This window comes from Daphnia carinata, chromosome 3, assembly GCF_022539665.2.
Source record: "Daphnia carinata strain CSIRO-1 chromosome 3, CSIRO_AGI_Dcar_HiC_V3, whole genome shotgun sequence".
NCBI lineage: Eukaryota > Metazoa > Arthropoda > Branchiopoda > Diplostraca > Daphniidae > Daphnia > Daphnia carinata.
In genome coordinates, this window is record NC_081333.1 from 12200789 (window position 1) to 12225310 (window position 24522).

General features: G+C 43.3%; 2 protein-coding genes across 2 annotated transcripts in view; one reads left to right on the forward strand and one right to left on the reverse strand.

Annotated features, from left to right (window-relative positions):
- LOC130698496 (pleckstrin homology domain-containing family H member 2-like) overlaps positions 1-21526 on the forward strand; it is a 29883-nt gene extending 8357 nt beyond the window's left edge. The window contains 19 exon segments of the mRNA XM_059494710.1: positions 7-302; positions 10743-10805; positions 13569-13787; positions 15184-15318; positions 15493-16257; positions 16313-16723; positions 16815-16896; positions 16960-17201; positions 17270-17596; positions 17663-17954; positions 18024-18136; positions 18205-18474; positions 18976-19386; positions 19468-19623; positions 19693-19737; positions 19739-20073; positions 20147-20276; positions 20364-20597; positions 20663-21526. Coding sequence (XP_059350693.1) covers positions 7-302; positions 10743-10805; positions 13569-13787; positions 15184-15318; positions 15493-16257; positions 16313-16723; positions 16815-16896; positions 16960-17201; positions 17270-17596; positions 17663-17954; positions 18024-18136; positions 18205-18474; positions 18976-19386; positions 19468-19623; positions 19693-19737; positions 19739-20073; positions 20147-20276; positions 20364-20597; positions 20663-20959 — 4823 coding nt within the window. The 3' untranslated portion in view covers positions 20960-21526.
- A 316-nt stretch (positions 21527-21842) lies between these two features.
- On the reverse strand, positions 21843-22605 carry LOC130698565 (phosphopantothenoylcysteine decarboxylase-like). Its single transcript, XM_057521241.2, has 2 exons — positions 22181-22605; positions 21843-22128 (listed from the first exon to the last, which is right to left on the reverse strand). Exons 1-2 carry the CDS (start codon positions 22463-22465, stop codon positions 21868-21870), a joined length of 546 nt encoding a protein of 181 aa, XP_057377224.1. The 5' UTR covers positions 22466-22605; the 3' UTR covers positions 21843-21867.
- Positions 22606-24522: the final 1917 nt, after the last annotated feature.

A 24522-nucleotide genomic window follows, 5' to 3' on the forward strand; every position in this document is an offset into this window, starting at 1 on the left:
CCCTAGATGGCGAAGTTGACAGCGAAGCGACGATGGCGGCCAGCAGCAGCGGCGAAGGCTTCTGGTTCTCGGATTCGCGCAACTATCACCACCACGGCGAACAGGATCACGCCAGCATGATGATGGGCGTCATGGACGATGAGGAACACTACGCCGACGACGACGGATACATCCCGTACGTCTACAGCATGGAGGGCGGCGATCCGGGAGTCAATTGGGAGGAACGCTGTCTGGAACTGGAAATGTCTCTTCAGCGGTTCAGGGATCAGGCCGGCAAGATCCGCGGATTGCTCCGCGAAAAGGTAAGCGCAAAAAAAAATTTCACATTTTCTTATAACGTGGTGCCATCTAGCGATGTGGAATCGTACTGCGAAACGTTTGTTTTTTTCTCCAAAAAAACTGATTTCTGGCTGTGCAGACGACGCAAAACGATCAAACAAAAAAATGCTAACTGCGAATCGAAACAAAAGCAGGTTGAAAAGCGGAAAAACTTTTGAGCTATCGTTGCAAAAGTTTCCATGGCGTTGCACTAGTTTTGACTTTGCGTAAACATGATGGAAAGCTGGCCGTATGGGCCAAAAGTTATTCTTCGCGCGGGCGAGGTTTATAGGGGACGGGTGGGGAGTGCAACGCTCGTAACTTTGACGATTCGTGAAGAGGAGAGAAAGGGACGGAATAGAACTGTCTCGCTGCGTGTGTATGGATCTTTATGTTTGCAGAAACGGCCTCGGTACTTATGGTGGTGCCTGACACTTGCAGCAGCCCGCCGGAGTTTTCTTTCTTTTCTTTTTTTTTTTTTTTTTCTTCCCCAACACCATTTTCATATAACCCGCGAGTAAAAGGAAAATAATATGAAAATGGTGTGCCATATCTGCCAGTTGCAGAAGACAACAAATTGTGGGCGCTGGTTTTTTTTTTTTTTTTTTTTTTTTTTATTCCCATTCCACATCTCCCACACATACCGCCCGTCGTTATCGTACTTCTGGGAGCGACGTGAATATTTGAATAAAAAAAAAATACTCAGCCGGGGTTATATGCGATATCTAGTCTGAGAGAAATGTGATTTGTTGCGGTGAACACGTGTAAGGCGGAGGACTGCGCTGAGTGCGACAGATCAATCCAGTGTGGTGTTGTTGGTATTTGATTGCGCCAGCCACACGGGCAAGGAGGAAGGGAGAGAGAGAAAGAAAGAAAGAAAGAAAGAGAGAAAAAAAAAAGTGAGCAACCCTCTTGAAATCCAACGTGTAACATCTGAACCCACTATTGTGTACCGGATGACATTGACCGATGATATTTGATCTAGCAAAGCATTTTGGCTTCCCTCCCCCTCTTTTTTTTTTCTTCTCTGTCGTCCAGAATTAGACCAGGTGCATTCGTGTCCAGTTGACACGGGTTTTTTCATCCATCGATCCCCGAATTCCTTTCGTAAACGAAAAAAAAAAAAAAAAAAAAATGAAAAATTTTGTTTTGTTAGTTAAATCTCATCTGGCGTTGGAGTATCCTTTTAAAATAGCTGGGTAGGAAAGAGGGGGGGGGAATCGGTGGAGCGTGATTCCTTTAGTGGAAGAATAGAGAACGAGCATGATAGGTCATAAAAATTTGATTGTCCCGGCTACCCGGAATACCAAATAAATTTGACCGGACGTCCAATCCTGTCGCTTTCTGATTTTTTTTTTTTTTTCCCTCTCTCTTTCCTCCTTTTCATCGTGATCCGTTCCCCACTTGACAGAACTACTCCGCATTTTGTGTAGGGAATCAAGAGGGGGGGGGAGCATCTGATTGGTACGTCAGCAAACCGAAATGAATATGGCGGAGCGATTTCCATGGCCCTTTAATCCACTTTTACGACTCTTGGTTCCTCATCGCTATTTGCAAGCTTTGTTTTGTTTGTTTTTTTTTTAGAAAATATTTGAAGAAAAAAAAAAGATGTACTTGAGTGACCTGTTCTTTTGGTATGTAAGAGGATGATAGCGTTGTCAGTTCGGTGAAAGGGTGGCGCCCAATTAAGCAGACGGATGAAGTTGTATTGTAGCACTTGGCTCTCCCGTGTTGTTGAATGCGTAGAAGAAAATGGAACGCACACACAGACACAAGCGAGAGAGAGAGAGAGAGAGAGACCATGGAGACAGAAGCGAATCAATAAACATAGCCAAGGACTGAGCGTCTAGTGTGAAGAGGCTCTTTTCATCGATCTCCGTCTACATCCGTCATCTTCTCTTGAAGGAACAAAATGTCATTCGACATTCGTCCAGCACGGGGCAAAAAGCGAAAAGAAAAAAAAAAAAGGAAACAGTTTTCTTTCTTTCTTTCTTTCTTTTTTAAAGAAAATTTTTGTGTCGGGGGGGGGGGATGAGATGTTTAGTGAATCTAAAACTGTTCGTGGCATTCCAAAAACTCCTCCTGGAGTAGGGCGAAAGCATGGAATGTCCGATCCGCTCGTTTGTGAACGTTTGAGGTTCGAGATGAATTGTTCTCATTTCTTTCCGCTCGCTCCCCCCCCCCCCTTTTTTTTTCAGTTCTACTTGTATTTAATCAGCAGCTCTCCGAGCGTTTTCCATTCTCTTCGGGACATCTTATAAAGGAAAATGGTCCTAGATTTTTCTTTTTTTTTTTTTTTTCTTGTATTTTCGAGGTCGATTTATGAGCCAGCCATTGTTGTCATGGTGCGCGCAATCCGCCCCATTATAGCTTTTCATGGGGGAATGGCAATTTCTTGGTGCAATCCTCTTCTGGATCTACCAGAAAAAGATGGAGGATCGGGCAAAGAGGAGAAGAAAAAAAAAAAAATTGGATAGTGTGCACGGAAGGTTTTTATTTTTTTTTTTATTTTGAAACTTTAGCTTTGGGATCTCGAGGGATGGGTGAACAGTAGCCGGAAGGATCCAACGGTTCGTCGCCCACCCCCAATTGAGCGCGTGCGTCCTATGATCCTCCCACCCAAAAGTCAAACACCCGAGACTGCCACTCACGCACTCGGCGTTTTGGAGGTAGTAAACAAGAAACTTAGGATCGAATCCGGCCATTTCAGTTTGCCGTTTGTTGTTTCGTACTTTCTTTTTTTTTTTTTCTTGAATGTTTTTTTCTTTTCCACTTTTTTTTTCTCGTTGTCGGGGAGTAGGCAGGATCAAAAAGGATTTTTAACTTGCTTAACAATGCTCCGAGGGAATAACAAAAAAAAAAAAAAAAAATCGCTGTAAGGTTATGTTACCTTACAGCCCTTTTTATTCGTGACATTCAAAAGAGCGGGGGTGAAAACTGGCTGGCAACCAGATGCGTCCTGGCAATGTTGCATGATGAATATTTGAAGCGCCGGAGAGAAAGGAGTATTGACGTATTTTCCATCCATTCTTAATTGAATTGTTAATGGCACTCAGCCCGATTTCCCTCTCTACAAAGCCCATAGAAAATGATTTAGATTGTCATCTTTTTTTTTTTTTTTTATATGCAATTGTGCGGGGTAAAAGGGGGAGGGGGAGTTGGCCGTTCTTCTTACTTCCGCTCCAATCAAAAGAAAAATCGCGTCAAAATGATACAACACGCTCCCCATTTTCTAATTGAAACTCTGGGCGTGTCATCGTTTTCATTCCGAAATCTCGTTCCTCGTTCTCCCTCTTTATATTTTTTGAACCGCGCGATGCAATTGTGCTCATCTTACATCCGCGCCGCCACTCAATCCGCGCAGAGCCAATTTCCCTCATTCCCGAAAATTTAGTGCGTGTATGTTTTAGGGGCGGGTGGAGAGACATCCTCGGCGTCCACCCACATTGCAAACCAACCGAGTGGATGAGGCACAGACGCAGATAAGAACAGAGGGACACACAGCACGTCTGGGTGTGTGTGTCTGTGCAATTAACCGAAATGGTGGCTGCGCAAGGGGATTCCGTCCATGCGAATGACTCTTACCCGGAATGAAGTTCCCCTTCCCTGTTGTTTGTGTGTTCATTATTCTCCTCGTCTCTCCCCCCCCCCCCCTCCCTTTTTTTTTTCTTTTTATAAACATCACTGTGCCTCTTTCTAGTGCTCTTTCATACTCTTTGCAGACGTGTTGTTATCATAATTTATTTTATTTTTTTTTTTTTTTGCGATGGAAGAAAAAGTTCTAGGCAATTTTTTTAAAAAAGAAAATCTGCAGGATTTACGTCTCGATCGATAGTTGCAAGTTTGCCAGCCTCCCATTCGCGATAATGAATTGATGAGCAGAAATTTGCATCCATAAAGTTGATTAGTTCTTTTGAAGAGCTTGGCGAATTACAATTTTTGATTAGATATCTGCGAAATGAAAAGTGCACTTTTCATTAAACGCCTGCCAGTTTTTTTTTGTTGGAGAAATTATACGCAAATCGATAGGCGAATAAACGAGGAAGAAAAGCAGCAAAACGCTTCAACACTCCAATAAGTAGTTTGCCCTTAGCAACTGCGTCTTTCTCTTTGTTTGACTCCGCCAGCCGTTCATAAAAGCTTCTTTTGTCTTATTCGTTTTTTTTTTTTTTTTTTTTTTTTGCGAGTGAGTTGCGCAATGTTCGTTGCATATTCTGTTCGATTTCTTCTTTTCTTTTTTTTGCCTCCACCTTTATATATACGTAGTCATGGAATTTAAGCTGGTTGCAGCTACCAGCCGACTGTGCCTTCCGCTAAAGAAAAAGAAAAGAGCTTTATAAGTTTAAGGGAGGGAGTACAAAAGAAGCTAAGAATAACAAAGAGTCGCGAGCTATTTCCCTAACGTTCCCTTATTTATTTAGAAAAGGTCAAAGTTGTTTCCTAAACTTGTTGTGTGCCGAGAGAATGTCACGTTGTGTCACTTGAACAGTCGCTTTCCTATTGTATTGCCAAACACTAATAAGGATTATGTTTGAAGAGCGAAAAATTCGATCTATAGTTTGATTGCGTTATCAACTTAAAAAAAAGATGAAGGGAGAGAGAAAATGGGGGGGGGGGAACTAGGGCGGCCTTATCTTCTACGCCCGATCGATAAACTGACGGAGGGAGGGTGTGACGAATAAATATGTGAAATAAAAAAACAACAACAAAAAGTTGATGGACCATGTTCCATCATGATGAGTTTCCCATTTATTTTTGAACGAGACGATAGCGATCATTCGGAGGGTGTGTGAGTCACCTTTAGTCAGCAAGTCCATCCTCATCTTTGTGTGTGTGTGTGTGTGTGTGTGTGTAAAACATAGACAAAGAATAAAGGCATCCTTTGAAGACAACCCTACTCGTCAGTAGGGAGATCTCCGCATGTCTGGAACGGCTAGTTCATTTCTTTGGTTCGTTGTAGAAGAAGAAAACGAACACAAAAAAAAAAGACGGATATCGGAAAACTAGGGGAACATTGGGATCATGGTGATGGTTTAGGGGAAAGAATCAAAGAGAATCCCTCGGCTTGTTTGCTGCTCTTACTTTGTGATCCAATCAAGCGAAACCCACTGAACACAGACGCTGGAACTAGCCCCATTTTTTTTTTTTTGTTCGCACAGGGTCCGATGTGAAGGGAGGAAAGAAAAAAAAAAAAAAGGTACGGAGTGACATACACACGTTCTCCGCTCTTGCAGAGAAACATAAGAATCTTTTGCCGCCCCACGTGAGACACCCACCGTGCCGTTGGAGTCTCTTCCGGCTGCCTGCCTTTACCGAACTAACGGGAAACACGGGGGGAGGGATTTATTGACAGCTAGCCAACAGTCCCCTCCATTAGCTACTGTCCACCGAAAGGATCTATGTGTTTTTCGAGCTATTACTAGTGCGACGAAGGGAGGTTTGTCACTCAACCAGGCCAGACGGTTAAGTTACCGTGAAGACTCTAATCCTTCCCCCCCCTCCTTGCAAGCGAAATAAACACCATCGCTACCTATTTGAAGTTATTGGTCGTTGCCCAATACCTTATTTATACTAGAGAGCCGTCAAACATAGAAAGGATCGCGCATCACGAGATCTCCTTTTATTTATTTATATTTTTTTTTTTTAAGAATAAAAATGTAAGGCAGAAGCGTCGTCTCCAAAATGGGTTCTGGTGGGCGGAGGCCATTAACAACTACACTCAACGGCTGTCTCCCTAGTATGAGAATCCAAGACCGTAACATGATTGGAACTTGTACTGGTGGAATGAGAAATGTTTAAAGCTATCCCCTGTCTAGGTCATTCCCCCGCCTTTATATATATATATATTTTGTTTTTTTTTTGGGAGTCTCCCCTTTAATCGTAATCATCTTACTATGGATCTACCGATGTGATATAGCGTCCGCGTTATTCAGCCATGCGGACAAAACTTGGCCGCTGTTTTATATCGAATTTTCCCGTGATCCTTCGGCCATCATTTCTCATTCAAGAGCAGCCACCGGTACGACGGGTGAAGATGGGAAGCCTAAAAGTCGATACTTATATACGTAATCGATGAAAATGATGGGGGGGGGGGGCTGCGAGGGGCTAGACATTGTAGTAGTAGTTGTGCGGATCGATTAGCAAGCGGGGCCCCGTTCTTGCTCCAGTGGCACAGTATGTGCCTGATCAACAACATCGTTTTCCACTATTCAAGGTTTCCTATATAGGATCTCTCGTCTCTGATTACCTTTTTTCTTGTTGTTGCAAGAGGCGGCTAATCGGATTTTGTCATTGCCGTCTCTGCATTTTGTGTCACATCTTATTTTTTTTTTTCCTCCCTTTCCTTTTATTTTATTTTACGTTTCTCCCTACTGAAAGGTTTCTTGTACATAAATAAGAGGCGGTCTCTGACTAACGTTGTTTTGGCCTGGCAGCTGAGGGAGATCTGCCAAACCGTTCTGGCATCCGGCTGTTTCTCCTATAGAAAAAAAAAAGGGGAAGAAAATAGGAAAGACTGCGGAATCGTCATAAATAAATAAGCGAATGCATGTAATATTCTGAAAGAGGATAGGGAAGATGAAAAAAAAAAAAGAGAAGCGGTTGTAGTATCAAATAGGAAAAAAAAACAAAAAAAAACAAACTCGTCCTTTTGTGTGTGTGTGTGTGTGTGTGTGTGTGTGTGCCTGCGTTGGTTCAATTCGGCATGATTTCCGGGTTGATGGGCTACCGGAAGCTTGATACATACAGAGATTGGTCTCGGAGCTCTCAACCGCTTCCCTCTAACAAAAACTTGATTAAATAGAAAATGATGTTATAGGCGATTTAATCCGATCGTCTTCGTGTTCTCCCTCCTTTTTCTTTTTGAGGGGGAGATGCTCGAGCGGCGGCTATTATGGGCGTGTTTTCTCTTATCCATTTGCCTAACTTGCCATCTGTGCACAACTGGTGACTGTTTATTTTTAAACCAAAGAATGTGCATTTTTTGTTTTGTCCTAATTGGGTTTGATCCAGCTGCAGAGTGCACCAATTTCATTTACAACCTGCATTTTTTTTTTTTCTTTTATTGAGTCGGGGGGGGAGGGGGGAGCCAGACGTAAAAGATGGCCGAGATTTCAAATGCTTCTAAATAGGTCTCTTTAGTCAGTCATAAAAACAACAAGTTATGACGAGAGAAATCAACTTTTGGTGGCGTACACACGTTTGACACTCGTGTTGTCCATAAAATTCGTGTCCAAATGACTTTGCCATTATCCCGTTTTATATGGGGTTTTTTTTTCCCCGAGCATGTGGTTCGGTACGTTGCGTGACAGCGTGAGTTCATTCGTCCCTCACTTTTTCCGTTTTTATTTTCGTTCTTTCTTTTTTTTTTTTTTTTTACCTGTGACCGACACGCACCTGGTACCCAAACGTGAAACTGCACGGTTAATACGATGATGAATAGACACCTGGCATTGACTAGTCCTAAAGATTTATGTCCCGAATAGAAAAAGTTCGTTTTATTTCTTAAGGGGTCATCGAATCCCGCCCTTCTTTCTCGTGATTCTTCCAGCTGCCAAACTCGGACCGCAATTGATGAATGTTGGCCACGAAATGATTGAACAAATTCAATGTTGATTATGTTTGTTCAACAGTTTCATCTATGCCAGACCTACTACCCTGTGTGTGCGTGTGTGTCCTAAGTTGAGTGAGTGTGTGTCTGCGTCATGTGAGGGGCTGCGCAGCGCATGGCTGTCAGCAAGGGTCAAAACTGGGGTTTGCTGGCCTGATCCAGTCAGTAGGCAACTCGACTTGGGGCGCTACACCAGTGACACACAAAAAGGAAACAAGTTTTTCTTTTGTATTTAACAACAACAACAACAACAACAAAAAAAAAAACGTTTTCACAACAGTTTGCCTTCCTCGGCCATCTTATCCAGCGCAACTAGAAGTGACTGACCAGAGGGTGGTCAAGTTCTTTTCTTTTTTTTCTTTTTTTTTTTTTTTTTGCTTCGTTGCCTATACTTCCTGTGTGACTGGATTTCCAAAGAAGAATCTCAAGTGCTTACTAGTTGGAGGCTTAACGGATTTGCTAGTATATTGGATTGGGATCCGAAACGAAGCCCCTTCGATTTTGCCATGAATGAAGGCCGTGGAACAGTGACACCTCTGAACGGATTAAAAGAGTGAATCGATCTTTGTGGCGAATTAAACGTTTTGCAATAAAGGCAAACCAGAAAAGAGATGGATATCGACACTATGGATTCCATAGAGGACATTTTGATGAAGGTATAACCCGTTTAGTGGTGTTGTAGGCGTCGTTACCTCGTCCGTTTCTAAAGCAACACGATGATGGACGACTATTGATCAGCATTTTCTTTTTTCTTTTTCTTTTTTTTTTCTTCTGTTATTGAAAACCTAATCAATGAAGGGGATCTATATCAAGAAAAAAAAAAAAAGCTTCCCACTATTTCCCACGAGACTTTGCTCTCTCCTATTGAAAAATATTAACCAGCGATTAGGATTCATAGGAAAGGACTAACCAGTCGTCCTCACTTTGCGTTTATCATCAAATCTTTTTTTATTTTTTCCCGTTCTTTTTTTTTTTTTTTTTTTTCTAAATCTCGCTATTGTACACGCTGGGATAACGTCGGAACAAAGCCGGATGAAAGTTCGTTTGGTATTCGGAATCATAGTCGCTTTTAGTTTGGTCCGGCTATTGTTGTGATTGTTCGACAGTTGCTGCCTCTCTCGTTCAGGACTCGTTGTGCGTGCGTGTGTTTTTACGGCCCAAGATAACCCGGTCAAGTGACACAAAAAAAGGGACACACGCATACGTTGGCCTACCATAACCTTATGTAGTCAACAAAAGGAAAAGAGGGGAGAGGCGTTAATGATGACTTACCCGTAATTCAGGTAGAAAACGAAAACGGAAGGAACTGACTCGTGTGGCCGTAACGCAGTTGGCACGGCACTCAGCGCGTCAAATAACTGGCAATTCCCTTCACAACGTACGCCCACAAACTCCCAATCTATTTACGTGTGTCATCATCGGCCTTGACGGACGAATGTAGTTACAGCGGTTCTCGTCTGTAAACAAACAAAGTGCTCAAACGAAAATATTAAAAAGGGGAAAAAAAAAAAAAATAGGGATCGTGTGGCCGATTTAGACCCTGGCAACGACGATTTAGACGGTCTGTAATCTTCATTTATTATGATTTCGTTTACGGGTAAAGATGGCGGCAAAAGGCGTTTAAAGCCAACAGCTTATGATTTATTAAACTCGTTACTGTAACGATCGAAGAAACTGAGCGAAGGGAAAAAAAAGCATTGCGTAGTCTTTTTTTTCCTTCGGTGAACGGCCGTCGAAATCCATCTAGCGGCGTGAATTGTAGTAGAGAAGCAGAAATGGCGTTCGTTTCGTTTCTGAACTCGACCATAGATGGCGCTATTGTGTTTGTTTTCCTAAGGTACCGCGTTCGGCCCGGAGTCGCCCACCCACTTTTATTGATTGCCCTCTGTGGTTTAATGCATACAATTTTTGAAAAAAGCCATTCTTTCTCATACTTTATTGGTTGGGAAATGTCGTGTTTCGCTAGATATTCTTGATTCGTGTAACTGTGTAAGTTATTCAGTTTCCAGGGTGGAAAATGCAATCGTCCTGTTTTGCATTTAGTATAATATTTTGAGACATTGTCATTTCGCTCGGAGTTTATCGAATATAGTAGACGGGCTGTTTTTTTTTTTTTTTTTTTTTTTTAATGATGGATTATTGATCGATTCTCATGTTTATACAATTTTTTGTTTTCCTCTTGAATGACTCAATACGCGTGTTGCCGACCTTCCCTAGCCGATGAGTCATCCGTCAGGGAACTCCCTCCTCTCCTCCCCCGTTCGGAAGCTCAGAGGCTTTTTGCCATGGCGACGCCACCTACATAGCTACTACACCCACCGCACTCGGGCATCAAAAGAAGTGGCTTCAATCCTCTCCGGCGTTTTCAAACAGGCGCGCCCTCGCCTTACGGACCTACGTTTTTCCATCCAGCAATGCTCGGATCGATGGTTTTCCATCCGCTTCTAGAGATGCGTGGCTAGGGGAAGGGTGGAGATGGGGTGGCGGGCTTGTGAGTTGGGCAAAAAGAGAGAAAGAGATTTGTTTCAACGTAGGCTTCTAGACGGGGGGAAAAAGCGAGAGGAGGGCTTGTTACTCCACAAATCCATCAACGCACAAAGAAATATGAAACGTGCTGTCTGCTGTTTTCTGATGAAAAAAAAAAAAAATACTATTGTAGACATTGATAACGGGATAACTGTTTAAGTTTGGCATTGAATTTTTGTGTTTCTGATTTCTGCCAAAAGTGCCATTTTTGTTTTTGTGTGTTAATGCTTTGTCGTTCTGATATTTATTGAAATTCTTTTTATTTTTCTTTACTTTCATGTTCGTAAAGCTGGCGGAAATGGAGGCGCGCGTCGTCGGAGCGGAAACTCGGGCCGAAATCGCCGAAGAAAAGGTAAGATTTGTATCGTCTTCTGTATTGGTAAAACTCTGTATTGTTTGGATATGATGTCGTCCCCCCGAAATCGATCAAGGGAAAAGAGAGCATTCACGATCAATCGTATTCGAACAACATTCACTCGGCATCCAAGCGGTCCGCTTTATTTATTTATTTCTATTTTTTATTTTTTATTTTTTTTTCGTCTCCCATTCTTTTGTAGTCGAGCAAAATGAATTTTCGTTTTCGTTCGTCTCGGCTGGTAGCCAATATCTGGTGAATTTGCGCTAAATTTCTTTTGATATTGGCCCGTTTCTTTTTTCATATGGAACTATGCGACACCATCGAAGCGTCAACTGACGTCACTGTGAGTGGAACAAAGTTGGTTGAAAGAGATTGCATTTCTTCGTAACTGTTCAGTTCCTAAACGATGTCGACGTCTGCGGCATCAAATAACCTTTTTTCTTTTCTTTTTTTTCTCTTAGCTTACAGTTACGAATAAAAATGCCATCTAATGATTTCACGTACGTTTCGCTCGATTTTCAATTTTTTGCTCACTTTCAATCGCGTGGAGACAGAAATCGATCGAACGAGTTTTCTCCCTTTGTTTTTCGTTCAATTATTTATTCCGATGGGTTACCGACATCGTTCACGGAGCGTTCCCAAAACGAAATTGCCAATTATTAGATAAGCGGCTACATCCTATATCCACGCATTCAATGGCAATTTCTAAATGCGAATCGTTGCCATTCCAAATTTCAATAAACATTTTTGAAAAGAGAGAGGGGGGGGGGGGGTACAATATAGAAAGCAGCAAATGGTGACATTGGCTACCGACCACCAACCCTCTTAACTTGCTCTGACGTCCATTGATTTTCAACACGGGCGCGCTAGGGGTGAACCATTTTAAGCACTCGCAGCGCGCCTGTCTCGGCCAACCCCCCTCTAGCTTTTTTTTCGTTGCTGGTGGTGCACGCCGTGTCTATCCGCCGTGTCTTGTAGCGTGTGTCTCAGTTCCGTCTGTGACCGTCGTCGCCGCTGTACATTCGGCAGAGCAAAGAAGGACCCTCATGGAGTTGTGCTAAAAAGAGTATCTTGATTCCTCGAAAGCGATTGTGCGACATCGTGGTGTTGTGTGCATCTCTTTGGTATCGACGTAGCGCTCGAGCGAGGGACAATTTACCAGTTCACCTTATGAAACCGTAAGAGAATAACGAGGGACTTAGATGCTATTGAATCCCATCATTTGTTTCGTACTCTCTTTGTTGTTGTTGTTTTTTTTTTTTAAACAAAAAATTAATCCAAGTGCATCTGTGTGAGTATTTGTCGCTGTGTCTTTCTTCCGGCTTGTCGGAGATCTTGTCGAGCAGAACCGAAGTAGAGACGCAAGGGATGAGGGTGAAGAGAAAGTAGTTTGATTCGATCCACTCACCCTCTTCATCCCTTTTTCCCTCTTTTCTTTCTATTTCTTTCTTCTCTTTGCTGCTATTCTGCTCGGTACTGTTACATACACGATCGATACCACAGGGTGTGTACACATAGTGAGAATTCGTGGGCTTGATGAATTTCCTTTTTTTTTTTTTCTTTTTTTTTCCCCTGTCTGCCAAACCTAGTGGCAGTATTTGTCGCCGGAATTATTCTTCCGGAATGACTCACCGAGTGAACTGCTCCCTCCTTGCCAAACCCCCCTCTACTTCTCTCTCTCTCGAAAAAAAAAAAATACGAAGTTTCCTTAAGATTAATGGCGATTTGTGTCGTCGTAAATTCTATTTTAAACCGGTCATTTCATGGCCTTCCCCACGTCTGGCGGGGGATATGGAACTCCTCCGCCGCGCCCACAAATACAACTTAAAGCTGCCAAATCCGGTGAAAGTTTCACCGTTACAAAGTACCAAGCAAACAAACAAGGGGATGTGTGACAACAACATTCGACTTGCTTTTCAGACACGAGAAAATCTTGTATTGACTCTAAGCGAGGATCCCTCGTCACAGGAACCGAAGAGTTTTTATCACTGTCCAGTAGGGCCATGCCAACGAGGATTCACTTTGATTATGCCGAATCCCATCGTGAAATTTGGTTATTGATTTTAATTCGAAAGCACGCCGTGTGGAGTGTTTGGTCCCAGACAATTCCGATAAAAACGAAAAGAACAGACACTTGATGGCCTCGTCGCGTGATATTTGTTTCTTGTCGCATCAAACCAGAACCAATAAGATTTAGATCTTATTCGGTTTGTAGATGACATTTGGGCTGTAATGTTATTATTATTATTTTTATCCATTGCCACTACCATCACTTATTGTCCGTGCCGACTCTTTTGCGCAGAGCGAATCATCTGGAACTAATCCAATCCAGTTAATATCCGGGGTGTTACAATGGAAAAATATATATATATATAATCCTCGAGAGATGGTTGTGTATGGATGGCGTCTTTTTTTTTTTTTTTTTTTTTTTCTTTTCCTTCACGTAATCAGGATGAAAAATGTTGATAAATAAAAAGACGCGGGAATACGGTGGGAAGTACGGCTGAATTAATGCGATTTGGATCGTTTGTCATCCCAGCTGCTGCACTCGACACTCATAGCACTGGCTTGATACAGATAAGGCAAAGTACCTCGAATGATTGCTCAAAATATGGTGTCACATGGTGGTGACTGCCGATACGTTCATCTCTAATGCTTCAACGTTGTTGTTGTTTTTTTCTTTTATTACGAGACTTAGCGAATGACAAAAGATCTAAATGCTTTCCTGTTTTATTTTTCTTTATGTTATTGGTTTAGCTAAGAATCATGGAGCAACAGCTGGCCGAGTCACCGTGGAATTCATTGACGGAAGGAAGTGCAGTGTCGCCTCACCAGACGACGGTTAAGGAGCGAGACGTCATCAACCGGCTGGAGGGTCAAGTGGACGAGCAGCGCAAGATGAGACTCAACGACGCCAAACAGGTCGAGGCCAAAGCAGCCAAGATCAAGGAATGGGTCACCAACAAATTGCGAGACGTAAGAAATTCATCAGAACAATATCCTTTTGCGTGTCAACGTCTTCGTAGGAAATCTAAACGTCGTCATTTGGACAAAATAGAGGCAAACAGTAAGGTGAAGAAAGTCCAGGGTCAGCGACAAAATAAATGGCCATCGCGTGCTACCCCCAGTTCTAACTGGAATCGCCGATCCCCAGTAGCGACGAAAAGGCCGTTTTTATCTAAAATTCAAACAGCTGCCATTTCTTTTTTTACGAAACTTGCGATTCGGAAGGTTTTTTGCAAAACTTACAACTAAAACTAACTATAAAAAACACGAACAAACAAGTAGCAGAAAAACGAGGGAGCCACTACCATCATACAAATCAATTGAAATAAGAGGAACGGATGAATATATTGGAATGATCGTCGAGAGAATAGATGATGAAAGCCTTTGCCACAAACTGTAATTCTGCTCTCCGCCCTGGTATGGGATTAAGCGTTTTCATGGATGTTCAACTCGGGCCAAGTTTTTGTTGCGGAATCCAATCACGTAGAGTGAAGAGCAACTTTTATGATCTATTAAACTCGGTTGTCGCTTTCAACGGTTTGCTGTCGCCGTGCTCGAGCGGCAATTGTGGAGTGAGTCCAACTGGAAACGGTAAACTCGAAACGGGGAGGCAATTGAGCCGTTTGAAACACGCAGCTTCCGTGTTGTTTCGTATACACATATTTTTTTTTTCTCCAACTTTGAACAAAGCAGGATCGATAGTCTCGCAAAATGACCGTGGGCGCACGCGGCCTGCGTTTTCGCATAGCATTCCGCTGTGCAATCTACGTTTTTCTTAGGGGATAGTGCTAGCAGCTTGGGGCGACTGTTTTTAACCCGAAAAACCTCGATTTCAATCATTAAGAAAATTGTTAAGTAGCTGGATGTGTGCAATTTTTATTTTCTAGCTCCCCCAGCCGGCAAATAGAAAATGCGCTATAAAATTAATGATGGGTTATTAAATGGCCGCGCCACTCATCATCGGTTACTCGTCTGCGGGACTTGACGTTATTACCCAATTATCGCTCCGAGTGGATGCCCCGAATGAGATAGGAAAAGCGAGTGGGACCGCCAGGTCCGACTTATATCGATAGAGGCCTCTCCACTAATGACCTGCAGAAATGTAATCCACCAAGAAGGCAGTGCTGATACGGTTAATGAAGCTGATAGATCCGTTACAACCAACAAGCGATCCTGTGGAAAGCCGGGACTCAATTCCAACAAACGCGCATTGTGGAAGAGTGCGGCAGTGACACTGTGCACTCGTTTTGTTTTGTCCTGGGGAATTGTTATAATGCCGTCGTTAACGAGACTTTTAAAGGCCACGCCATCATTGTTATTTATGTTATTTTTACCTTTTTTCCTTTTTGCTTTTCATACATGACAGCTCGAGGAACAGAACCAACATCTACGCGAGCAAAATCAAAAATGTAACGAACAGTTGGAATTGCTGCGCAACCGTCTGCGCCAACTGTCGCAGACCAATTCGGCCAACTCCAAGAATCATCGGGCCAGCACTGAGGTATAAATCGATCATGTCTTTCTCCTGTGTTTCTTTTGTTCATCCTTGCCGTCCATCCCATTCTCTACTTCACCCCCGTGTTTTCTTTTTTGCGCATTAGTCTTCCAGCTGTCTTCAGCGTTCCTAATCTTTATGGATGTCCCTTTTATTTTTTATTTTTTTGTATTTTGCCAGGATTCTTCGCGCGGAAGCTTAGAAGATCAACCAGGCAGCGATGACAGCTTATGTCGCGTTGGCGGAGGAAATGCGACAGAAGGAGGGAAAGGACGCGGAAGTGGCAGTGTCATCTCACCCTGTGATGCCACGTCACAGCTGGATGCGTTGTACGCGGAAGTAGATTTGTCGAAGAAGCGCCAACAGAGATGCGCATCCGGCGGCGGTTGTATGACGAGCTCAATGACATCATCGTATGGAGGAGGCGGTGGCTTGGGTCTCTCGGGTCCAGTCAACTCGATGATGCAGCAGAGGTTTCCGGATGGGAATCGACTCTCCCTCTCCGGTTTGACGCGCACAGTTCGCGATTCGCGAGTTGATTCAGGATCGGTCGACATGGAGACGCCGCTTAGCCTCAGTCCCAAGAGTCCGATATCTGGGGGCCTCAATGATGATCATGCATGCAGCCATAACAGCGGATCGATCGGCAAGAAACCTATCCCGCCTCCTCGAACAAGAGTTCCACGAAAGGATAGCGATAACAGCGTTAATGATGGCAATGTTAGTGACCATAGTGGCAGTGGCGGAGTGGCCCTGACGGCAAAGGGCAACTGCCCTAGTGCAGGTACATTGTCTGGCCTTTCAGACGCTGATACGTATGAGAATGGTGCTACCACAGCTTTGGGCGAACTAGGCCAAGCCATCGACCAAGCCATTGCTTCCATGACGGCCGCTGCATCCGAACACTCGGATTACGATGTACCGAAACCTCCGCGAAGTCTTAAAGTATTCAGTTCATCCATTTTGCGTTGGGTCACATAATTGGTCTATTGTACCATAGGTTCGTACTAAGCTTATATCCAGCGAAGTGCACGACTATGCCGAGATTTACACGCCCAGTAAAGAGCGATTACCTTGGAACGGATCGGCCGCCATCCCCGTGTCGACGGCACGCCACTCAATCTCCCATCCGGGCAGTTTGGTGAGCAGTGTGGGCGACGATTACCACGACGACAGCAAGCCACCCACTCCGCCGTTGCACAGATTCCCGTCGTGGGAGTCGCGGATTTATCAGGCAGCTGCCGAAGGCTTCAGCGTGACGGAACAGCCTCCCTCCACGATTCCACTTCAAATCCACCAAATTCATCCCAACCATAATCAACAGTCACGGACACTTACCCACCGATTATCGAACTCGGGCAGTGTTGGATATCACGACATCAGCATCCCCGTTTATGCCACCGTCAAAGGTGTAAGTTACCAAGTTTATTTTTGCCATCTTCCGGGCATGAGTCCATGGCTTCCGGGAACGTGTTATTAATGAGAAACCTTGTTTCTTATAGCGGGCCAGCCAAATTCGATCAGTGCCCTTCAGTGGAGATTCATCAGACTCTTCAGACGGTGAAGACCACGCGGATGTTCGTGGTAAGGAGGAAACTTTCATTTTAACGTTACATCTGTTCTGAACATTTTTTTTTACCCCTTTAGACAACTGTAACGAATCGGCCATTTCGGATGACTATGCCCTCCCACCCGACGACAACGGGGCTGAAGCGGAGGCAGCGATAGTGGCGCAGTCAGTAGCCATGTTGCGAATCTCTACACTTGAAAGGAATAGTGATGAGCTGGAGAAAAGCGGTTACTTGACGAAACTCAGTGGCAAACTGAAAACATGGCGGAAGCGCTGGTTCGTCCTGAAGAACGGAACGCTATCGTACTGGAAATCCCAGGTTCGTTAGTACGTTTTTGGATGTATGCGCAGAGCTGCATAGTAAACACGAAGTTCGCTTTCCTTTAGAGTGATCTCGGTAGGAAGCCCCAGGGTCAAATTTCGCTCGACGACAGTTGCCGGGTCTGGCGAGCGGATGGGGCGGCCACGTTTGAGATCTCCACATCAAAGAAAACGCACTATTTAACGGCCGACTCGAGCGGCACCGTCGACGACTGGGTGCGCATTCTGCAGAACGCGGTCCGTCGCAACACGACCCGTCTCCTTTTGGGCCGCGAGGACCAGAAACCAACGCTCGAAGGATGGATTGTCAAAGTGAAGCACGGACATTCGAAACGCTGCTGGTGCATGCTCGTCGGCAAGACCTTCCTCTACTTCAAAGCGCCCACCGATCAGGTAAATGATTCATAAACTGGTGCACGAAGCGTGACACTATATATGACCCATTTGATGTTTTTTAAGGTCCCTCAGGGTCAGATCAACATGCGAGATGCCCGCGTCGAAGAACTGGAGCACGTTTCCGATTCAGACAGTGAAGAGGCTGAAAGCAGTCCGATGGCGACAGCGAGATCAGCCAACTTGACGGTTGGCATCTTCCCTCCTCACGAGGATCCGACGTACTTGCTGCTGGCCAACAAGCAGGAAAAGGATGCTTGGCTCTACCAGCTGACGATCGTTTCAGGCGGCGGAGCTCATAGCGGAACGCAATATGAGCAAATGATTCAGAAGCTGATGGAAACGGACGGAGATCCAAGTACGTCTTTAATCGCATCCGCGTTTTAACGGCTCTTTGACGACATTTTTTGTTATTTCATTTTTTTAGGCTGCAATTTGTGGCGGAATCCTTTGCTGCTCCATTCCAAGGACAGCATCACATCGCCTCTGACGACTCTTTCGTCCGAGAGCTTGCACAGCGAAGCCATCAAACTGTTCAAAGTAAGAGTTGGCGTGTCCAGCGAAATAAGAGAATGTTTGATTAACGGCACAATGTTCTTATTTTTCAGGCTATTCAGTTGTTTACATCGGCATTACTGGACTCGGCCGGCATTGATTACCATGTCGTGTTGGCTCAGAATGCTCTGCATCAATGTCTATGTTTACTGGAGCTGCAACCCGAGTTGATTTGCGCTTTGATTAAGCAGACGTCGCGTGTCCAGCCACAGAGTCAGCAGCCTGTAGTTGGCGTCGCTGGCGTCGGTAGCAAGTGGGGCGGCGGGCAGGTAAATCGCTCGGCGCTGCACAAAATCTCGAAACCCGCCAAACAGTCCACTCATGTAAGTGGCGCTTGTGCTTTTTTTTTGTCATTTTTGGTTGAAAAATATTCATGATCTGTTCAATTCATATTGCCCACCAGCCGAAACGTTCCCAACGAGGTTTTTCTTGCATGATTTTACGTCTATGTCTGGCCAAAGTTTTTAATTCGATTTGCGAAGTTCTGCAATTTACAGTTACGCTGCAGTGTTGTGACTAAATCGAGACTGATAGAATAGAAATAGGAAAAGGCCAATACGTGTAGGCATTTCTTACTAAAGGAAACGTTTTAATTATCATTTACTTTGTCTTGGCTTCGATTGATTCGCATTTGGTTACCAAAATTGTTCTCGTTTGCGCACTGTTCAGCATCGGCTTTCGACTGTTCCATTTGGCTATTTGACTTTCTTATTATAGTTTTCCTATTCACGATGCAAATGCGATGTTTATGCTTTAATTGTCTCGTCATTTTGTCATCATTTATCGTTCAGTTGTCCCTAATGAATGTGTTTTTCTTATTTTAGAAATTGTCCACTGCTTTACCGCCATCTTCGGCGTCGGGCTCGCATCATTTACATCATTCTGGTTCGATTTCGAGTGGTTCCTCATTATCGTCAGATAGCAAAGCTGCCAGCGCACCTTTCACATTCGTTCAAGGCTGGCAATTGCTAGCGTTGACCGTTTCCCTATTCGCTCCTCGCAACAACAAGCTTCTCTGGTACCTCCGATTGCATTTAAAACGCAACGCAGACACTAAGACGGAGATGGGCAAATACGCCTCTTATTGCCAACGAGCTCTCGAACGGACCCTTCAGATGGGTCCGCGTGAATCCAAGCCGTCGCGGATGGAAGTGCTATCCATCCTACTCAAAAATCCTTACCATCACTCTCTACCGCACGCCATCCCTGTCCACTTTCTCAATGGAACCTATCAGGTAGGCCTTCAGCTCATTATTTCTTTGATTAGTTCGTTGGTACTCCAACAAAGCCTTTATTAAATATTTCGCATTCCTAAGGTGGTTGGTTTTGATGGTTCAACGACAGTCGAGGAGTTCCTGGTGACACTCAATCGTGAAATTGGTTGTCGAGATGTGAGCCAATCTGGTTTCGCTTTATTTAGCGATGATCCGATAGAAAAGGATGAAGAGCATTGGTTAGAACCAAAAGCTAAGGTACGACGATATATTCTGACGAACGATTATCCAAGTTATAATTTTTTTTTTGTCCTTCTTTTGTTATAGCTTTGCGACATTATATCCAAATGGGAAACAGCACTCCGGGAAAAGGGGCTTGGGCAAGTTCCAAAACACAAAAGTCATTCGGCTGACGTATCGTCACCGCCTCTTTTGGCGCACCAACCTCAAGGGCGAGACCGAACGGGAGCGATTGTTGTACTGCTACCAGACGGCGCAGAGAATATCGGACAATAGATTCCCGCTCACCAAAGAGTTGGCCATCGAACTAGCGGCCATCATGTCGCAGATCGACGGCGGTGATTACAATCCCGAACGGGGCCGTGGAAGCGGCGGAAGTTCCGGTCATCTGCATCAAGGAGCCATGCAGGCCCTGGAGCGCTTTATTCCCAGGCGCTACAAAGACGGGATCTCACAGGAAGAGTTAAAGTGCGTTATTACGTCATTGAAGTGCTGGGCAATTTTTTACTAACCTTGGCTATTTCTTTTTTCTTCAATTTAGGGAAATGGCGGACGCTATAACGGATAAATGGACGGCGTTGAAAGGCCGAAGCATTGCCGATTGTGTGCGAATTTATTTGACTTGCACGCGCAAATGGCCCTTCTTCGGAGCAGCTCTTTTCCACGCCAAGGTACGGCTATTATCTTTGTCCCTTCAAACGTTCTCTTCTGTTAAAGAATTTTTCAATCAAGTAATTTGTCTCCTGTGTTGTTTTAAGGTTAATGCCGGTGGAGGCAATTCAGACTTGGAAGGAGCGTCCGTCTGGCTGGCTGTCAATGAAGAGACAATCACGCTCTTAGACGTGACGTCGATGCAATCCGTGGCTCGTGTTCCATATTCCGCCGTAGTTACCTTCGGTGGCTGTCAGGATGATCTCATGGTTGTTGTCAACAATTGCGATATTCAGGGGCCTGGAACACAAAAAATGCTATTTGCGCTCCCGAAACCCAAGGTACGGTTAAGTTTTTCCCATTTATAATCTAACCCCCATCTCACAGCAGATCTTCTTGGCAATAGATATTGGAGCTGACACTGCTAATAGCTGACTACATGAACGCTCTTGGTTGCGTGTTACCCAGCACACCAAACGCTTCGTTGTCCCGACTCGATTCTCGTCGCTCCGGTCGGAGTAAAACTAAAGAGCGAGACAGCGATCGAAGCGGTTCTTTGAGTCACCGAATACAAGCTAGCATTGAACCAGATATTCTTCGTGCCACTCCTGAGATGGAAAGCAAAATGCAACATCACCATCACCACCAGCATCACTACCACGAAGAGACAGGCAATAAGCGACGGATTACAACAGACAGCTGACAACTGACTAACGATACTTGTTGTCACTTGTTTGTCTGTGCCGAGCTCGTCAGCTGATATTCGGCCATGTATGGTGCGAGTGAAGAGGAGAGCTGAAATAATCGTTCTCCCAGTGTGCCTTTGTTAGAGGAGCTGTTTGGTGAGAGCAGAAAGGGGAAAAAGACTAGTCTTCCACAGCCCTTTTTTTCTGGGAGATTCTGCACCTTGACTTCACAACATTTTCATCCGCTTTTCCCGAGGCCATTATTGTCGCTGCTTATTTAGATTTCAAGCCTTGTGAATGTAACTGGGCTCGTTGCTGACCGTTGCGTGTTCAATGAAGTACGGTTTTTATGCCTTTTCTCTCATTTTCAATGGCAAAAATAGAGAAACGGTAGGCAACAAAAATTGTCCGGCGAATGGTACTTTATCTCGTGTGTTTGTGTGTGTATCTTCTAGTCTGCTACTCTATATCCGACAGGTCCTCATCCATATATAACATTTAAAGAACTCGAGCTGTGTGCGTGTTCGTACGTGTGCGTATTTTATTTTCCTCAAAGGCAATAAATATCTACGTTAACTCTAAAATTCCTTCTCTTTATGTGTACCGCATTTTAGTATAAGATTTCCAGCTTTCCGAAACGTACTGTCTAGTACTGAAAGCACTGACTAAGATTTCCGAAGCACCGATCCCTTTCGGGGAAAATTGAAAGCCCAAGGCACTCAGTCAAGAAAAAAACCCATCTAACACATCGACAATTATCCATTTTGTAATCTCGAATACTGGTTCGTTTTGTTCTCAAGCTCAGTGAAACGCTTCTCAATCCTTTTCAACAGGTAAGTTTTGCTAATCTTCCAATATCAGAAACACCAAAATAACAAATAATGTTAACATTGACATACCTTTGTATACTTGACATAGTTTATTTTCAAACTTTTCCTTTTGAAATCTTTACAACTTGGTCGACTATTGTTTTAATTTCTGCCATGGCACCTGCTCCTGAATCACCACAGATTAAAGTTTTAGATATGCAAGGTATCTCAATGTAGCCAAATGCTTTCAGCTTGTTAATGTGCTCCGCTGTAAGTGGGTGATTCCACATGTGTGTGTTCATTGCTGGGCAGAAAAGCAGAGGCTTTGCTAAGTCCCATGCTCGAACTGTACAAGTGAGGAGGTTGTCACATATGCCCTGTATATAATGCATTGGAATTAGGATTTCAATAAGATAAAACATATCTTACTTGAGCAATTTTTGCAAGGCTGTTGGCATCTAAAGGTGCTATAATAAAAATATCTGCCCATCTTCTAAGTTCAATATGCAGAACAGGGTCGCCTCTATCTTTCCACACATTCCACTCATCTTCGTCATTCCAAACTTTGCAGTCTATTATGTCTGTCTTTAGAAAATGCTGTGCAGACTTTGTCGCAATGGTCTGTACTTCAAAGTTATTATTCTTCAGCTGATCCACTAGTTCATTGACTTTTATTGTGGCCACACTTCCTGTACATCCAATTAGTACTTTCATGACTATTAATTTTTGTTCTCACCAACTAAATCACCAAATCCAAGTTTGGCCCAGTCTTCCTTAACCATTAACTGTTTTTGCATGCGACAGTCTAGGTAATCTTTTGACACTTCCCGGCACTTGTTATTTTGATTATTATTTTCTCTAAGGCAAATCATATAACGTAACATAAAGCGTTTGCACTCGCCCTCATGGTCAAGCGGAAAGCTGCCTTTGGCAGGAGGAGTGGGGTTAAATGTTTTTTGGCCGAAGGTGTTTGAGGCCATTTGAAATCTTACTCAAAGTAAGCAAGGACGACGAGCACTTAAATGTGTTGTTCCTTACCGAGACATAATCCACTCGTCCCCATAAAGTGATTTAGTCTTGAACAGCCGCGACGCCATCTATGGAGCTTAACATGCGCATCAACCTATTCTTCTGTTTTCTGCGTTTTTTTTTCAAAAACTATAGGCCTGGTGCAAAAATAACCTTGATTTTGGTAATCTGCTGTCAATTTTGAATCGAAACTGTATATATTTTACTAAATCAAGAACGTAGCCAAAAATGAAAAAGTGGGAAGGCCCTCTCACTTTTGGGAGACGGTGTCAAAAATAAAAAAAGTCGGGCTTATTTTGTCGGGCTTATTTTTTAAGCCCGACAAATCGGCCAAAAATCGAAAGCTCTTGGAATACGTTGAAAGTCACAAAATAAGCGCAGAATTTAATACTGATTCAGAAAAAATGGTTCGTTTTTTCGGCAAATCAACTGCTTTTGAAATATACCTAATAAATAAGATGTAGAACATCAGCAGCGGAACGTGCTAGCGCACTACTTTGTTCATCCGTTTTTTACATTTATATTTTAAACAACAAGTTTTACGTAAAAATAAAGTCGATATTCGTGATGCTCGTTCAATTTAGAATAGAAACCATGTATCCTAAACGATATCCAGATTTTAGCAAAAAATGAAAAAGTGGGAAGGCTGCAGCATTCTCACTTTTGTCAAAATCAGCAAGAAATCAATATCTCTTGGAATACGTTAATAATCACACAATATACTCAGAATTTAATGCTGATGCAGGAAAGGCGATTCTTTTTTTTCGCCAAATGAATTGCGTTTAAAATACACTGAATAAACATGACGTAGAACGCTAGCGCTGTAGCGGGCTAGCGCAACCACTTTGTTAATCCGTTTTTTACGTTTATTTATAAAATCATAAGTTTCACTTAAAAATAAAAGCGATAATCGTGATTCTCGTCCAATTTAGAATAGAAAACATGGATCTTAAACGATATCTAGATTTTTGCCAAAAATGAAAAAGTGGGAAGGCCTTCTCATTTTGTCAAAATCAGCCAAAAATCGAAATCTCATGGAATACGCTAAAAATCATATAGTAATACTCATAATTTAATGCTGATTCAGGAATAGTGATTCGTTTTTTCTTCAAATCAATTGCTTATGAAATACACTGAATAAAGATGAGGTGGAACTTACCGTTGTATCGGGCTAGCGCAACAACTTTGTTAACCTGTTTTTTACATTTATTTTAAAAGCCACAAGTTTCCCATAAAAATAAAATCGATATTCGTGATGCTCGTTCAGCTTAGAACAGAAACCATGCATTTATAACGATATCTAAATTTCTACCAAAAATGAAAAAATGGGAAGGCTATATAGCCTTCTCACTTTTCTCAAAATTAGCGAAAAATCAATATCTCTTGGAAAATTTTAGATTTCGCTTTAAATACATGTTTTCGATGCAGAATTGAACGGGCTTCACAAATATGAGGGTTGTTTTCTCGTGGGACTCATAGGTTTTGAATAAAACGTAAAAAAACGGTAAAAACTGGGTTAAAAAATAAGCCCGGGCTTATATTGCCGGGCTTAAAATTTTTTCCTATTAAAAAATTATAGCATTAAATCTAGATAAAAGATAACTATAGAATATAGATGATTCTGATTCAAGATTAACCAAGGAACACTTCTTTTTTTCCGACACGTAGCCATCTACCGCTCAGATTCGTTATTACTGGCGTAGGCAATTTCAGTCCATTGGATGCCATTCGCAGTTAGTTCA

Coding starts and splice junctions, on each gene's coding strand:
- LOC130698565 (XM_057521241.2), bottom strand. CDS start 22,465: ATGAAAGTACTAATTGGATGTACAGGAAGTGTGGCCACAATAAAAGTC. Junction 22,129..22,180: donor GCCTTGCAAAAATTGCTCAA/GTAAGATATGTT, acceptor CATTATATACAG/GGCATATGTGACAACCTCCT.